This window comes from Drosophila ananassae, chromosome 2L (genome assembly GCF_017639315.1).
Source record: "Drosophila ananassae strain 14024-0371.13 chromosome 2L, ASM1763931v2, whole genome shotgun sequence".
In the NCBI taxonomy this organism is placed as follows: domain Eukaryota; kingdom Metazoa; phylum Arthropoda; class Insecta; order Diptera; family Drosophilidae; genus Drosophila; species Drosophila ananassae.
In genome coordinates, this window is record NC_057927.1 from 17,803,451 (window position 1) to 17,819,726 (window position 16,276).

At 44.0% G+C, this 16,276-nt stretch overlaps 1 protein-coding gene across 3 annotated transcripts; it reads left to right on the top strand.

The window, feature by feature from the left end:
* Nucleotides 1-307: 307 nt before the first annotated feature.
* LOC6501376 (phosphatidylinositide phosphatase SAC2) lies at nucleotides 308-7,542 on the top strand. 3 transcript variants are annotated; one of them, XM_014911527.3, is made up of 12 exons: nucleotides 308-536; nucleotides 2,039-2,267; nucleotides 2,329-2,746; nucleotides 2,805-2,926; nucleotides 2,985-3,350; nucleotides 3,415-3,742; nucleotides 3,799-3,869; nucleotides 4,276-4,491; nucleotides 4,728-4,964; nucleotides 5,019-6,122; nucleotides 6,499-6,640; nucleotides 6,691-7,542. In XM_014911527.3, exons 1-12 carry the CDS (start codon nucleotides 440-442, stop codon nucleotides 6,817-6,819), a joined length of 3,459 nt encoding a protein of 1,152 aa, XP_014767013.3. In that variant the 5' UTR covers nucleotides 308-439; the 3' UTR covers nucleotides 6,820-7,542. The 3 variants fall into 3 exon arrangements, with proteins under 3 accessions (XP_014767013.3, XP_001955103.4, XP_014767014.3); XM_001955067.4 differs by lacking the exon at nucleotides 4,276-4,491; XM_014911528.3 differs by lacking the exons at nucleotides 5,019-6,122; nucleotides 6,499-6,640; nucleotides 6,691-7,542 and having other exon boundaries at nucleotides 4,276-4,609; nucleotides 4,728-4,896.
* The last annotated feature ends 8,734 nt before the right edge of the window (nucleotides 7,543-16,276 follow it).

Here is a 16,276-nt window from a genome sequence, read left to right on the forward strand (position 1 = left end):
CGAAATTATTTATATAAATTAACCACCGGGACCCTTGACCACCTGAGCTCATGGAGACGGGTAAATGAATTTAGAACATTTAATAATCTATATAAAATCTGCAAAATAAAAAATAATAATTTATTGTGGCGCCATCGGAAATGGAAGTTGGCCGTTGTATCATTGTACGTTAAATCCGTATAGATGGCGCCACCACATTCTCCCGTAAGATGGCGGCACAAACAATGTAATAACGGTGTCTTAATTTCGACATAACATTTTTATACATGGAATATCGATATATAGATATATTCAGCCCTATATGAAATCCGATTTACCAAAAAAGATATCGATATCTTCATATATTATCAGCAACCCTTGTCTTCAGCTTCGTAAACAATTGCACCAAAAATTAGTCGGATAATGTCGCAAATATAGTAGTCCGCGGATATCAGTAACCATGGAGGTGTTCCAGACCGATTCCTACTACATATTCGTGAAAAGGGACAAGAGTCTCTGGTGGAATCGCAAGACCTCGGAGTTTGCAATAAAAGCAGGTAATTTCCTCATATTACGAGATGCAAACAAAGCAAATGATTCAGTTTGCGTTTATATAAACTATAATAAATCAGTAGAAAGCAAAATTTTAAATGATTTAATTCATGTGAATCGTGTGGTGTGACTCAGGAAGTTAACCTGTTATTTGAAAGTCGCAAATGTGGGTGGGTGTTTCATTGCGGAGCACCCCAATACATATGCTTGTAGTTTGCTTAATTTCAGTTGTTTTAGTTTGAGTTTACGCTTAGTTTACTCAATCTTTATTTACTCGATGTTCAGTTTGTTTGATTTTCCGTATAAATGATTAATGTCCAGGAACAAGCCCGGAAGTGGCAGTCATTAAAAATGCAGTTCCTTGGTATCAAGGTCATTGTGTGTCTCTAATGCTTAATCATCCGCCAAATGCGCACTAAGCTTATACGGACTTTCTGCGGAATCTGGTTTGATTCAAAAAATTCTAAAAATAATGACACCAGAAACCCCGCCAGCATTATCCAATTGACAACCTACCGAGTCTATTAATAATCTCTATAAAATAAATGTCGGATTCATGTCCTGCCATCAGGATTCGTACCTCTAATTGCTTGTTTATTGCGCAGCTATTACACTTGGATCATTGTCGCTGACACGCAACCTGTCGTATTTAATTGACTCCTCGGACTTCCATAACTGTTGCAGCCCCTCCACCTTCCCTGCCGGTTCCCAGGAGTAACCACTGTCCGTGACTCATCATCCGTGGGGTGGCCGGATCCCTTTCTCCAAAAACCTTTCTCCGACGCAGCCAATAAATCTGTTCCAAGGTCAACGGAGTAGCTCCGCCCGACAAGTTTCATTGTTTGCCCAAAATTGTTTGTCCGCACGATGAAAAGTGGACTTCACATAATTTATGGCTTCCACCAATCTTCCGGTCTAGGGACTTACAGATAAACAGCAGTCGGTCAGAACGTTTTGTTCGCACTATCAGTCTGGCAAACCAGATAAGTTCGTTCTAAGATAAGATTAAAGCATAAAATTTAACAATTTAAAAGTAACTTGGGAGCTGTGTCACCCAGCTCTCATCCACCTCACAAGGATGCTCAAGGTTGCACGTACATTGTGTGTAGGTGGCATGTAAAGGGCACTCTCCATGCCTGTTTTTAGCTGCGAGTGGCCTGGTGGCGGGGCCGTTTAGGGGGTGCTCAGTAATGAGCAGCCGTAACCCCAAAGGGGCCAATATGGCTACACGCAACGCCCCAGATGCAAATATGTAACGAGAAATTACAGACTTGGGCGTCATTAGGCGGCGGTCAATATTGTACCGCCCAGCTTTTCAGGTATTTATTCCACCTATTTGAGTTTGCCCAAGTTCTTGGCCATTGTGCCAGTATTTGCCATGCAAGTTATATGTCTGGTTCGGGGGGCGTACGTTAATCAAAAGCAAATAAGGTCCAATTCATTGGAAATTGTACTTGTTTGCCTGGTGATGATTACTGTAACTTTACCATGATTATTACCATTTCAGGTTGGGACCTCAGCTCCGTCGACGATATCGAGTGCATAGGCATAACACATGGAATTGTGGGTGTCATCTCGCTTCCCAATGTCTACGAACCTCATTTGGTTGTGGTCAAGGAGGCCATCCCAGTGGGGGTACTGTACTCCACCGATTTGGTGTATCAAATAAAGTCGATATGCATACTGAGTGCCGAGGAACCCGACTCTAACTTGCCCAATTGCACCAAGCACTCAAAGTAAGTCGGCCATTTATTATTCAAAGCTATAAATATTTAATTTCCCAATTTTTCGCCTCAGGAGCAACCAGTCCACGCCCACCCACTCTGCCTCGAACAACAACAATGTGAGCGCGTCCTCCAGTGGAGGGACCACCTCCTCGAATAGCACCAAGCTGTTCAAGGGCATGAACAAGACATGGGATGTCATGAAAAATGCGGGGAAAACTATTAAAGACACCACCCAGCAAGCGGCGACTTTGGCAACAAAGCAGGTTAAGTCTTCGGTGGGAATTCGGGAACCTCGAAACATAGAGAGGCGGATCACGGAGGAGCTTCACAAGATTTTCGATGAAACGGACAGTTTTTACTTTAGCTTTGATTGCGATATAACCAACAACTTGCAGCGCCACAATACGAAACCGGGAGAGAGTCAGCCGGAGCCAGATGAAAGATTCTTTTGGAACATGCACATGATTGAAGATTTACTCAAGATGAATGTAAGTGCCGTAGAAGTCTATTGCTCTGATTTCTTACAAATGACTCTTGTATATGCAGGACAAAACTTGGATACTTCCTGTCATTCAGGGATTTGTGCAAGTCGAGCCGTGTGTGATTGGCAATGAGTGTTTCACGCTGGCCTTAGTTTCGCGGAGATCGCGTCATCGTGCTGGAACTCGGTATTATAAAGTGGCCAGCCTTTCTCGTTCAATAAAACTAATCATAATTATTCAACAGCTACAAAAGGCGCGGCGTAGATGAGAAGGGGAACTGCGCGAACTATGTGGAGACAGAGCAAATACTTTCGTTCAGGCATCATCAATTATCTTTCACTCAAGTACGGGGCTCTGTGCCCATCTACTGGAGCCAGCCTGGCTACAAGTATCGCCCTCCACCGCGTCTCGATCGCGGACCGGCCGAAACGCAGCAGGCCTTCGAGCAACACTTCACCAAGGAGTTGGACATCTACAGTCGCGTATGCATCGTCAATCTAGTGGAGCAGAGCGGAAAGGAGAAGCTAATTGGAGATGCCTATGCAGAGCATGTGATTAAGTACAACAATGAGAAGATAATATACGTAACTTTCGATTTTCATGATTACTGGTAATTACTTGACCCCATTTCAATGGCTTACTTACTAAATCCAAATCACATTCTATAATTTCAGCCGCGGTATGCGCTTCGAGAACGTGTCTGCCCTGATCGATGCAGTGGGCCCTGAAACTGGTGCCATGGGCTTTCACTGGCGCGATCAGCATGGAATGCTCTGCAATCAGATGTCAGTGTTTCGGGTAAACTGCATGGATTGCCTGGACCGCACCAATGTAGTTCAAACAGCCATAGCCAAGGCAGTCCTGGTGTCTCAGCTCGTCAAATTAGGCCTCTCGATCCCTCAAGCCCCAATTCCTGATAAACTGAAGTCGGCCTTTCGCCTGCTCTGGGCCAACAATGGTGATGTTATCAGCCGGCAGTATGCGGGAACAAATGCTTTAAAGGTATTTGGCAAACAAGTAAATTCCTTTAAAACCCCATTAACTGTCTTAACCCTCAGGGAGATTACACCCGAACTGGCGAGCGAAATATAAGCGGCATGATGAAGGACGGCATGAACTCCGCCAATCGGTTCGTAAATCACTCCAGACGTTTGCATATATTTTGTTGAACCCATTTCCAAATTAATCCCTAGATCAACAATATTTGTTGATAGCTAGATCATAATGTCTTCGCCCAGTATCTGGTCATTGGGGCTGCTAATCAATCAAACCATGCCAAGTCTAAAAGCCATGAAATGTCATTAGTTTCTAATTATCGTCTTCCCACTCTATTTCTCTGGATCGCACTTGTTGGTTTTTAGTAAAATCTTTTTACTAATCCTGCATGCTTTTTATCCATAAAAATAACAAAAATACCTTTGTATTCCAAATGTTTAAACTTGAGAATTATTATTCTAACAAAATCCATATAAAATAATACTATCTTTTTCCGATGCACAAACCCGTAGCTAATTACGTGCCCAACTTCTTCGTAGCTTTTTCATTCAAAACTTTGCCGACTCGTTCCGACAATGCGTCATCGATCTGATGCAGGGCCAGCTGCAGCGGCCCGATGAGCTGCAGGAAGACGATGTGCTGGCCACCATTATCCAGATTCTCACCCCCGAATACAAGCCACCACTGGGGGGCTATTATAATCCTGGGGTACTGGGGCCCGAGCTGCAGTTGCTCGAATCCGTCGTCATGACCAGGTGCGCAGTTCAAAGGCGATCCAAAGATGGAGTTGACGGCCAAGAAACCAAGCCCATGCAGTTAAAGATTTTAGTTGCTCCAATTGTTATATATTCTTTGATTCTTATTTCTCAAAAGGTACTCTACCCATATAATATATGCCTTATCCTTTTATGAATCATCCAAGCATCCGCTTATTATTTTTCTTCCACTAGAGTCTTCCACTAGATTTTAAATGAATATTTGCATCTTTCAGTTATTATTTGGCTCGCTTTAAGGACTCGTATCGGCAGGCCACCATCGATCTGATGTTGGGCAATCAGGTCTCCTCGGAATTGCTCACTGCTCTGGGTGGTCAAGCGGCGCCGGATGAGAACGATGCATCCGAAAACGCTGAACACGCCAAGATGCTTGTGGAGGACTGCCGTCGTCTACTACTGGGATCGGCTCAGTATCCAGTCGGAACTTGGGGCCTCATCGACGCTGATCCAAGGTTAGTTTAAAGCTTAAAGCTTGAATTGAACAATATTTAAGAAATATTTTACAGCTCGGGAAATGCCAACGAAACCGAGGTGGATTCTATACTGCTGCTCACCGATGACTGCTACATTGTGGCCGAGTACGACTCGCATCTGGATAAGATCGTTCGTTTTGAGAAGGTGTACCTATCTCTTGTGCGTCTTATAGAGCTGGGCATGCACCAGCAGCCGAAGATATTCCAGGGATCAGCACCGGCCCATCTTTGTCTGCGAATAAACTATATAGTCGACGAGCAGGAGGGTTATTTTCACATGTTCCGCTCCGCCAACTTGCGCTTCTTCAATAACGTTGCCTATGTAATCAAGACGCAGGAGGAGCTCACCGAGTCTATGACATCCATTGTGGATATGCTCCGCATTGCTCTTGATAATGCTGGAAATACGGATGTACGGATTGTCACTGGCGGAGTGCTTCAGCGAAGGAAAAGCAAGGTGCCCAACCTTGATGTACCCAGAGGCATGCCGCGAAACCGTTCCGAATCTCAGTTGGTGCAGCTCAGCTCTAAGGCTCTGTCAAACGTAGCCGGGCAGTTCTCTAAACTGGGCCAGACTTTCAAGAAGCCCTCGAGCTCTGCTTCGGAGCAACAAGCCCAGTCCAGCAACTTGGCAGCTACTATTAACCCACAGGTAATGCGTCAGCCTGGAGGGAATGACATTGAATCGGGGCAGGAGGCAGGAAATACTGTTTTCACTGTCGGTCACAAGCCCCGCAACTCGAACAGCGGTAGTAGCACAGACACTGAGGAGCACGATAACAGCTTGTACGAGCCCGAGGTGGACTCCGATGTGGAAATAGCCCTGGATAGGTCCAACTACAATGAAAACGCGTTTCTTCCCTCGGTGGGCATTGTGATGGGAAGCCAGAAGGAGAAGTCGCCGACCTCCTCCGACGAAATGCGGCAGTTGGAGCAGAAGGACAGCATGTGCAAAACTCCCGAGGACCTGTTAAGTATTTCCATTACGTCGGTGACGGATCACGTAAACCTGCCCACAGGCCTACTGGAAAATGCTCCGGCAATCCGGCCAATAACGCCCAATCCTCAGATATGTGTGCAGGCCCAGGAAGCCTTCGAGGCGGACGAGGACGAAGAACGGGTGAAGCCTCTGTCCAGGTCGGTATTCTACAATTGATCTTTGGTTGCAGATGTGTTTTCGATTCTCGTTCTCGTCTTTTGTTGTTTATTAGCCAATCTTTTTCTATTAGAATTTGTAAATTTATGTACGTAATAACTTGGATTATATTTTATACCTTTCAAGCTCAAAGTATTATTATATTTCTTTTATGCGTTCAATGTGTTCTATGTATTTATTATAATGATTACCTAAGACTAGCATGTATTATTGAACAAAAATCGAAATATTTGTGCCTGCTCTATACACAACCATATACACTCTGGCCTTCGGCCCAAAAAACGCTCAAAATAAACCATAATTAGAAGCTAAGACTGTGGTGTTTGAATTGTAACGATTTGCCTGCCGCGTTTCCAGTGCGTCTACCAGGGATCTTAGCTTGCCGTTGGGCCTGCCCACTCAGCCGGAGGGCAACAAGCTAAAGCAGCTCACGAGTCCCCTTTCGAAGTTGGCCAAGAACATTGGCATGAATTTGGATCCCCGCAAGATAGCCACCAAGGTTGGTTAAATCAAGAACAATTTCAGTAGACTTATTCTTATTTGTTCCAGACCGGAGTCCTATCTCCCACTAGTGCTTCCGGTGAGAACACTCCTCCAGAACGTGGACCCAGCTCCCGGGATCATCTGCTAGAACTGTGGGAGTCCGAAAAGTGCAAAAGCAAATTAATAGCCCTTTAAGAAGCCCATAAACTTAATATAAATTAACGAAAGTGATATATTTATTATAATAATGGATTGCAATAGATTCAACTTGTTTTACGAAGCACTTCCATTGATGTCACATTAGGAAACACTATGATATGAATCCGAAAGGTTTTAGAGATTCTTATATTTGTAGATGAAAAGGGGCGTACTTGTGATTGTTATAGCACCATGCTGTAGTGAGTTAATATTTTTTTGTGTCTAAAGTATTTATCGTTTTAGTAAGTTAAAGTTCTGTCAGCATAATATTATATATGTCACAATATTGCTTTGCGAATTATTAGGTCGCTTGGCGTTTGGTAGAAAAAGTTTCGGCACTTTGCTTATGAATGCAAACAGTTATACGTACATCCAGGTTGGTGAACTAGGAAATCCATATACGAACCACAAAAAGACATGACAAACAAAAGACTTGGCATTGGCCAATTTTTTACACGCCACACTGAAAACCAAACAAATCCATTTTTTGGCTAGAAATTAGGCACATTTGGCTTACGAATTATACATGAAAGTTGGGCGGATTTTAGAAAAGTCAACGAATATTCGGCGGTGTCAAAAGCTATACCTTTGATTGTGGCTTTTATAGTAAACTCTCCATAGTGTGTTTGTAAATAGCGGAATATGATATTTAAACGTACTTCAATTAGAACTATGTATGCGCCACCGATTATATTAAATATATTTGTGTGTTTAAATGCTTATGTTGTGTATAAAGAGGACTGCAAATTTGTGTCCTTTGAAGACATGTATCGTGGAAATCATTCTTGACTTTTATCATTGAACTGCAACATCCCATGGATATCAAGTGGCGTCCTGTGGCCTGTTTACATAAGCGATAAACAAGGAAGCAAAAAAGTGTGCACCCCAGCAACAACCCCTGAAAGCGATGGGCCAAGTGGAAATCAAAAATCCATTAAAACATCACGGAAGCGGACCCTGTAATGCTGTCAATCAGCTTACACATACACAAGTGTCTCTATTGATATTGGACTTTATTTATGCGAACTTTGGACCAACTCCACGCATCCTTCCAACCTCGCATCCTGGGGCTGAACTTTTGGCCTGCCAGCTGATAAGAGCCACACGCTCCGGCATCTCTGATGACCAGGCGTCCAATATCATGCTAATGTGTACGCACAGTTGCATCAATTGTTTTTCAATCAAAGTGCCATCAATCTTATTGGCTGTTTGTTTAATTAACGTACGCATTGTCTACCTTCGGGAAATGGGAAGCGGAAGCGGGAAACGGAAAGCGGAAGCGAAGAAAGGAAGGAAGGGCTCAGCCGACCTGAGTGGGTGTCAGCTGGATGAGAAAAAGTGGACGTAAGAATACGTAAGAATATTTCATGCCAATCCATTTGACCCCCGGTCACGCCTGATTGCCACTCACCCCCAGAACCCTCCATCCCAGCCAAGGATGCACTGCCTCCCGAACTTGCTGGCATTTTTCTTTCGCATTTCACTTCTTAACTTTGTCCATGTCTTTTGCGTCCATTAAGTGTGTCTGTGCTAAGACTTGGAAATTGTCTTTTGAATGTTTCAATTACACGCCTTCTTAAGCACAGCTTCCCTTTCAAATTGAACCGAGAGCAAAGACTCCGTCCGGCTTCCATGGTCGGTTGGTCGGACGTACAGCCATCCATACGGACGGAGACTGATCTGGGTTGCCTTTGGCTTCCTTGGCTGTCCTCCCTTTGCTGATTTCCTTTTCTCCGTATTCATTTCGGTTTGACTCGGTTTTTATGCGCCAATAAAGTGAAATGCGGAGATAGTCGCTGGGAATTTACTGCCAACCGAGTAGGCTACATGGTTTATCGTGTGTGCATGTCAGTGTTTCTTCCTCTGCTTTTCCAGGACAGCCCCCTCGGCCCAACACCAGCCAATTTTGTTAAACACTTTTGCCTTAAACCATTAATTTCCTATACGTTCGACTTGTACGTGCTGTCGGGTCCTCCCGGCAACCCAAACCCCATTGGAAAGTTAATTTTATTGCTAAAAGCGGGTTAAGTGCTTGACGTTCAGCTGAGTGCCTCTATTCTTTAGCCCAATGGGGGTTACAGAATGCGGAATTGTGGGTGGTCCTGATAGAAATCAAATTTGCTTTATGGTATGTATGCTAATTTGGTGTCTGGTCCGCATAGTGACACCAGTGCCACAGGCTGAGACCGATGGCTTGGACCACATTGCACTTGATGGGCCTTTAATTTCAGATTGAGCCCGATCCTGGAGATAGCAGCCCGTATTTGGGGAATTCATTTGGAAGTTACTGGGATAACCATAAACAAATTTATTGCTAAGAAAAGATAAAAACACTCTTTCCTTAAATATAATTCTTAAAATCAATAAAAATAAATTTCAGTATTTCGTTTTGCTGCCCCTACCTTAATGTATTCCAAACAAATGATTGAATATTGGCCATATTAAATGGCATTGTTGCACCTTGACCCACAGAGAGCCGTTAAACCGATTAAAATAAATGCAGGCCATTTTCACACCGAAATAAATACACTGAATGTCCATATCCTTTGAAATGGTAATGCGAATAAATCAATCGAAATAGCCGCAAAATCAAATGATGCATGAATAATATCCAAAAACCACTCGGTGTGCCAAACAATATTTGCCGATGCGAATATCACCTCGAGGTCAAAGTGCACGCATATGTTTGTGAACTAGCTCTCAATGGGGAGTTCGACCTGTGACCAGAGCGGCAACCGCCATGCCACTTGAAAGCAAATTAAATAGAAAATTGAGTTTTTCCGAAAGTCATCCCAAAAATGGTTGTGAAATTTTATACATAATTGAATTTTTGGTTAAGCAAGAAGAGGAAGCCCTGCATATGTATTTGCCTAAAACCCAAACACATAGACAGCTGAGGTCGGGTCATCGGGGCACAGGACACGGGAGGCGTGGCCTGCCGAGTGGCCTGCGGCCGATGAACCACACGCCAAACAATCGGAAACCGAATGTCATCTTCAATTTCAAATTCAATTATAAAACAAATTGGTTTGAGAGCAAATAAGTGCGAGCGCACACACACGAATAGATTCCTGAGGATGAGATCGAGGACATCGAGTCCTCGAAGCGACATCAAACGGCAAATCCATTCATCCACTTTGCAATTGTGTCCGGTGAAATAAATGTAATGAAATGTTAACAAATGACAACAGGCTGGCTAACAAGTAGCAAAAACCACAAGGGTGGATGTGGCTCTTCCTGCTATTGCCTGCCATGGATGCTGCAGTATCCTTGGACTTCCGCTCAAGTCCTTGCAGGGGCAAAGCACACACTCACACACAAGTACCGGCCACCACGTATCGAATTAGTTTGATGAGATTTATTGGCTCAAGTCCCACTTGACCAGCGGCCAGACAATTATGGATTAGTGCCATTTGTTCTGGCACTGTTCTTCGCCGGGATTTGATATTCCACATGGTCACATGACGTGGATGAGGCCGAAGGACGATGATTATGCGGCATAATGTGGCACCGATTTTCGACGCCTTTGATTGCGGCATCTCTATTACCTAAAAGGCATCCGATTACCAACCATCCAACCCCCTAGCCTTCAAGCCCGGAGCCAAAGCCAAACCCAATCCCTAGCTTAATCCCACCCCCATATATCCTTGGCCAACCCACGCATGTCAACGCCAGGAACGGCCCTTGTCACTGGTCCTCGGTCCTTGGGGGAAATTTGTCAGAGCATCAGCAGCGTTAAGGTGCCAATTAAGGGCTTTTTAGTATCAATTACAAAATCGCACGTTTCCACACCTTTATCAATGTGCCGGCGCTTGTGGTCGTGTATGGGCGTTGTCCTTGGGGGTCCTGTGAGGTGGGACAGGGGCAGCTCACGCCTCAGTCATGTTGGTCAGCATGCGGATGCTTGGCATCGGATTCGCCTCCACCGTTCCACTTCCGAGTCCTTTGCTTCTTGGAAATTGTTTTGTGGCATTGTTTTTATCGCTCTGTTTGCGGGTCCTTCAGCGTTTTTTCTCTTATTTTGTTGTGTTTTTATGCTTTGTTTTTCTCCGTGTCACTCGGTCTTTGACAGCGTCATTTTGCCAGTGATTTATTGTCCTGTCACTGGTAAATTGGGTTTGTCATTAAAGTTTCCGGATTTGGCGATGGCATAATCGAGAGATTACTAACTCCTTGCCCTGGAAAGCAATTTGCGGATATTCGATTTGATTTCCTTCTCAATTGAATTCCCAAGGAAGGAGCAAGGAAAGGTCAAGAAAATTGATGGAGCCAGCAACTATCTGAAGGATGTCGGGATGGGAGGCAAATTAATGGAATATTTTTGTGTATTATGGGTACATGGGATTGCTATATTCTTTGATTTTGAGTTTCCACTTTTCCTTTTTAAACGGATTGTATGATTGAGACTTAAGGATCCTTTCTCAGGCCCTGAACTTAGTCACACTTTCACACATGTGTCTGATGTTTGATCCGTTCTGCATCCCAAGTAGTACCCCTAGGCAGTGACTCTTCGGCGGAACTCCAACTCCGGATTTCGACTTCAGGTGGGATTTTCAACGCGTCACGTCAGCCATCCATAGTTGTCTGTAATCCACACCCAAATGCATGGCAGCGTGTCTAAGTTACACCCAATTTCGACTCGTATTACAAATTAAAATGTGCCGCAACTCACACACTGCAAGAGGGATAGAAAGTGAAGATAGAGGCAGACAGGGCGGCTCCGGCCGTGACAGCGTTTTAAACTGATTAGCCGGAGTTGCTTTCATCCTTTTGTGGCTTCTACGGGTCAATGAGATGCTAAGCATACACGCTCTACATAGTTGACAGCCATTGAAAGGGTGTCGTCTGCGAGCAGCCTTCAAAAGATTCTTTAATTTTTAAGCAGCCGAAAAAACTCTCGAATTGGAAGCAGTCGGCGAAGGATTACGGGAATTTGTTGGATGCTTCTTTGTGGCTTTGACAGTTCAAGGGGATTGATGGATTTTTTTTCCGCCGCTACCGAACAGTTCAGTGAGCATATCCTGGCGGCGAGGCATTGATTTATTTGCCTCCGAGTCCCAATTTAGTTTTTTAAAGTTTCGGCTAAACGCCCAAAACTGTCATCAGAATGGTGCTGGCTGACTTATGATTAATCGCTGGTAATTATATTGATTAATTGCCTTATTAGAGGCGTTGGCTAATGCGTGAGAAACCGAAACCGAATCCGGCTGCTGCCATGGATCATAATTCTTCGTCTTTGGGAGCGTGCTGAGATTTCCTCGGCGTGGTGGGGATATAAGGCCGGGGTCTATGTTTTAAAATAGAACGGAATACGGAATCGTTCGGATCTCTGTTGTCGCCTCCCCGCTTTAATTACCTCAAAAACCATTTGGCGCAAATGTTTTTCTTTGTTTCGCCCATCCGCCGGGCAAACAGAAGAGAGCAAACCGTTTCGTTTCCACTTTCGTCCTGGTCAAGCCATAATATTTCATTACATGCTGCGCTTTTCCTTCATCGCCATTTCGCCCGGCACTTAAAATTAAGCGTGCCCAAATCCCCAAAGACCACAAGCCCAACATAAACAAACTAACCGAATGAATGCAGCGCGCCAGTCCTTCCCCAAGGAATTGCCAGCCAGGAGCCAGAACCCAGTAGCCAGAGGAGCGGGCAACCGCAATCATAAAAATAATAACCACATTATTGTGTTTAATAATGAAAAATATCATTTTCGGCATAACTTTTGGCTTTTGTTTGAGCAGTCGCAACCACACCCCCTTAAAATCTCCGGAATCAAAGCATCCTCTAAGGGACGCCCGCATTTTGGTTGGTCCGCAGTCCGGATCTCGGAGTTTAAGGGCTAAGGGCGCAAGCAACCCTTAAAATGCGCCTAAGCATATTTTCTAAATTATTGCTGGTTGTTCATGTTGCTTTTTCTCGGATCAAGGATGGGGGAAGTACCGGCAATCGAGTGCCTTTTGCTTAATTTGTGGGTACACCCACCCACCCATTCACAGATTTCTCGTCGCCCCTGGCAGCCATCAAAAAGGGGTGCGTCTTGAGTACCTGCCATCTCGGATGGAGCCACCCTCTTGCTGGAACTTTGTTGTTTTTATCGGCATGTTGACTTTGGAAATTAGTTTTTAATATGCGCAAATACTTTGCATATTCGGCTCAAGTGGCTCTGCCACAAAAAGTGCGCCAGATGCCCTTATCAGGATATACACGAACATAAACTTGTGTGCGTACGAGTCCCATAAAAAGTGTAAATATTTGTACACAACCAAAATGCAATCCACAAAATTGTTTACCCCAACCCCTGCCGACGGCTGGCAGGGTAAAAAATCTCTGCATATTGACATCAATTAATGTGCATCAAGTCGACACTCGTACAAACAACGTAATTCACAACAAATGTGTTTGAAAACTGCCGGACTCCGATTCCGGGCAACAGGAACTATTCATTAGCCACCCCCCGGGGGCACAAAAAAAGGTTCAACAACTGGGAGAAGCCGCAGCATCCCAATCGGGTGCTCTCATCCATCCAGCAACCCTTGTTTGAAAAAACTTCATGTGGCCAAAAACGGGAGCAGGATCTGGATGAGGCTCAGGAAAAACAGAAACAAAAACAGGATCCTGAGGCGACGGGCGGCTGCCCACATTCGAGTGCGTTGATTTGCGCCTAGAGCTGTTTTGGGGTGGGCCGTAGAGCCGTAGAGGTCAACGGAAATAGTTCTATAATGAACAAAACACATTGTAAATTGTCCTGGCGGATGGTAAATGGGAACAAGTGTGCAGAGACCCAAAAGAAGCATACACTGGGATTAAAAATAGGAAATAGGAATAGAAAGAAAACCTTAAGTATACATTTAGTGCATTTTAGGAGTATAGTTTAGGGTAATTTAATATATATTTCTTTATATACCGACTTATATATAATATGACACCTCTGTTTTCTTTAGAAAATGTGAGGACTCCCGCCAATAATATTCTTTCAATTCTATCTTCAATTCTTTAACTGAATTATTTCAGTGCATTTTGGGTCGTTGAATGTAAAAGGCAAATTAGCAAAAACCAGCCCGGCAATTTAAAATAAAATGTTCTCGGGCGGCAACACCAAGCCGAACAATTCTCAACTGCCTTCTACTCTATTAGAAACTTGTCCCCAGACAATTCAATTTAACTACCCGAAGGCAAAAGGCAGTTTTCTGCCTAAGTGCAGGCACTCACAAATCACAGCCTCAGAGTCCTGGCCCTCGTCCTCATTCCCGGTTGTGTCCTTCGTATCCCAACGCAGTGAAGCACCACCCAGTGAATCGCACCACCCATAGTATACGATACAAAGAGAGGTACATGCAAAACGGCTGCCACAGCTAATTTAATAATTTATCATTTGGCTGCAAGGCAACAACAAAAGATTATTTAAATTCGCGTGTTACACGGATCGGATCGCATGGGATCGAATTGGAGGGGAGTAGCTGGATGGGATGGGCTTAGATGAGTATTCTGGGGTTGCGATTGCAATAAATGACGTGTCGAGCCGCTGGCAATTCAGTGCAATAATTTAAAAATTTCCACACCCCGACAGGGTAAAGGGTGTGCGGCATTTGTTAAATTATTTAAAATTAAATGATGTGGCAGAATTCAAATTTCTCAACTCGGCTCGCACTATTCTAATTGGCGCAACTAATGGCGAATGCAACGAATTGTAAAGCAAAATGCCAACAAAGGAGTGCAAACCCTTTGACGAGGTCCTCGGCCCTTGAAATAAATTTGTTTACGCTGCGATGTGAAATATTTTGATTTATATGGACAGGCGGCTCTCGAAAAGCGGCACAATCCCAAAAAAAAGAAAAAAGGATCGATTCGTCCTCCTGGTCGCATGTGTAATCCTTTCGTGCCCGTTTCAATTGTTCGATTTGACAAATTGATTTTCACTTTTAGCCGCTCGACTCGGCTCGTTCTGATTGCTTTTGGCTTTGGTTTGTTTGCTTTGGAAATTGGCATTTTTCGTTGTTGTTGATGTGGGAGCTATTCTGATTTTGCTTTCGCTTCTACGGCTGCTTTTGCCAATGCTGTTGCCGTTGTGTCTATTTCACATTTTTTGGCCACATGTGCGTAAATATTTATTTACTTCTAGCCACACTTCAACCAGTTTAGTTTCGCCGTCAGTTGGATCCGTCTTCACCGCCGCCGCACTGCCGCCCATCATTTAAATGCATGCAAATTGTTGGCTTACCTCCTTTTAGTCGGCTTGCCCGCCACCTCGGCTTTTGGTCCCAGCTTCTTGACTCGATTCCGAGATGCTAACAGGGCCAGGACAACTCGGTTGAAATTTATGTGCCATTGGGCACTGGCCCGGACGGAAGACCAAAAACAAAAAGGTAAAAAATATTAATTGCTTTTGCAAATGGAGTGCGGTGCCAAAATGGCACTGGCCGGCTAGTCCACACATGGTAACTTGGCCTTTGTTATGGCTATAAGTGGAGAACTCTTTTTTAGCCTTTTACTAGAAATACACTGGCAAATTGTAGATTATAGTTTTTAATATAAATTTATGAATTCTTAAGCTAAACAATATTATTTATTTACCTCATTACAATTTGGTCCGATTACTGCGCGAATAAAAACGTAATCTATACAAATTGTGGTGCGATTTTAGAAAAACAACCATTCCTAAATTAAATTACTTTTTATACATTTTTCTTATAAATTAACAGTTGAACGTTTTTATTTCTGTCGGTGCAGTAATTGAGCTCTGCATATAGAATCATATTTTTTCCAGCCCGCCATGTCACTAAACCGGCCATTGTTCTCGTAAACTAAGCCGAGCAATTGCAGACTACGACCCCCGGGTTCCGGCCCACCCATCTCCCCATAACCCCAACTCGCACTTTCCTTTCGGGCCACCTCTATTGGCCACGTTGGCGAATATAAATTGCGGCTTTATCAAAGCGGACGTCAAATCTCGTTTAAATTAATGAGTTTGAGTACTTTTTTTTGGCTGTTTGGTCCGCGTTAGTCGCATAGATGACGCTACTAGTTTGAAATTCAGTTTATTTATGCGTCATAAATTGCAAGAAAAAACGATATAGAGATTGCAGTGGCAGAACGAGAAAACAGTGGCAAGGGGCAAGTAGAAAGTGGCGTGGAGCAGGAAGCGGAAGACAGGAAACGATGCCGCCAGGCAAAGCGTTAAAATTATGAAACATTGTTTGGCACTTTGCGATGAAAGCGGAAATCGATTCGAGGAGCAAGAGGCCTGGTCTGGGCTGGCCTGGTGTGGCAAGTGCGAAATGAGCAGCAGTTAAGTAGTCATAAACTGCGGAGCAAATGACTGAGAGCCCGAATCGAGTTAATTAAAATGTTTAGCCCGCCGAAGTGTTGATAATGACAAAATATATACAAGACGATGCCAGGAGGGACTCGTGGCTCCCTCAACTCGACTCCAAAGTTATTAAAGTTATTGTGGCGTGTA

Coding starts and splice junctions, on each gene's coding strand:
- LOC6501376 (XM_014911527.3), top strand. CDS start 440: ATGGAGGTGTTCCAGACCGATTCCTACTACATATTCGTGAAAAGGGAC. Junction 537..2,038: donor GGAGTTTGCAATAAAAGCAG/GTAATTTCCTCA, acceptor TTACCATTTCAG/GTTGGGACCTCAGCTCCGTC. Junction 6,641..6,690: donor CCCGCAAGATAGCCACCAAG/GTTGGTTAAATC, acceptor TATTTGTTCCAG/ACCGGAGTCCTATCTCCCAC.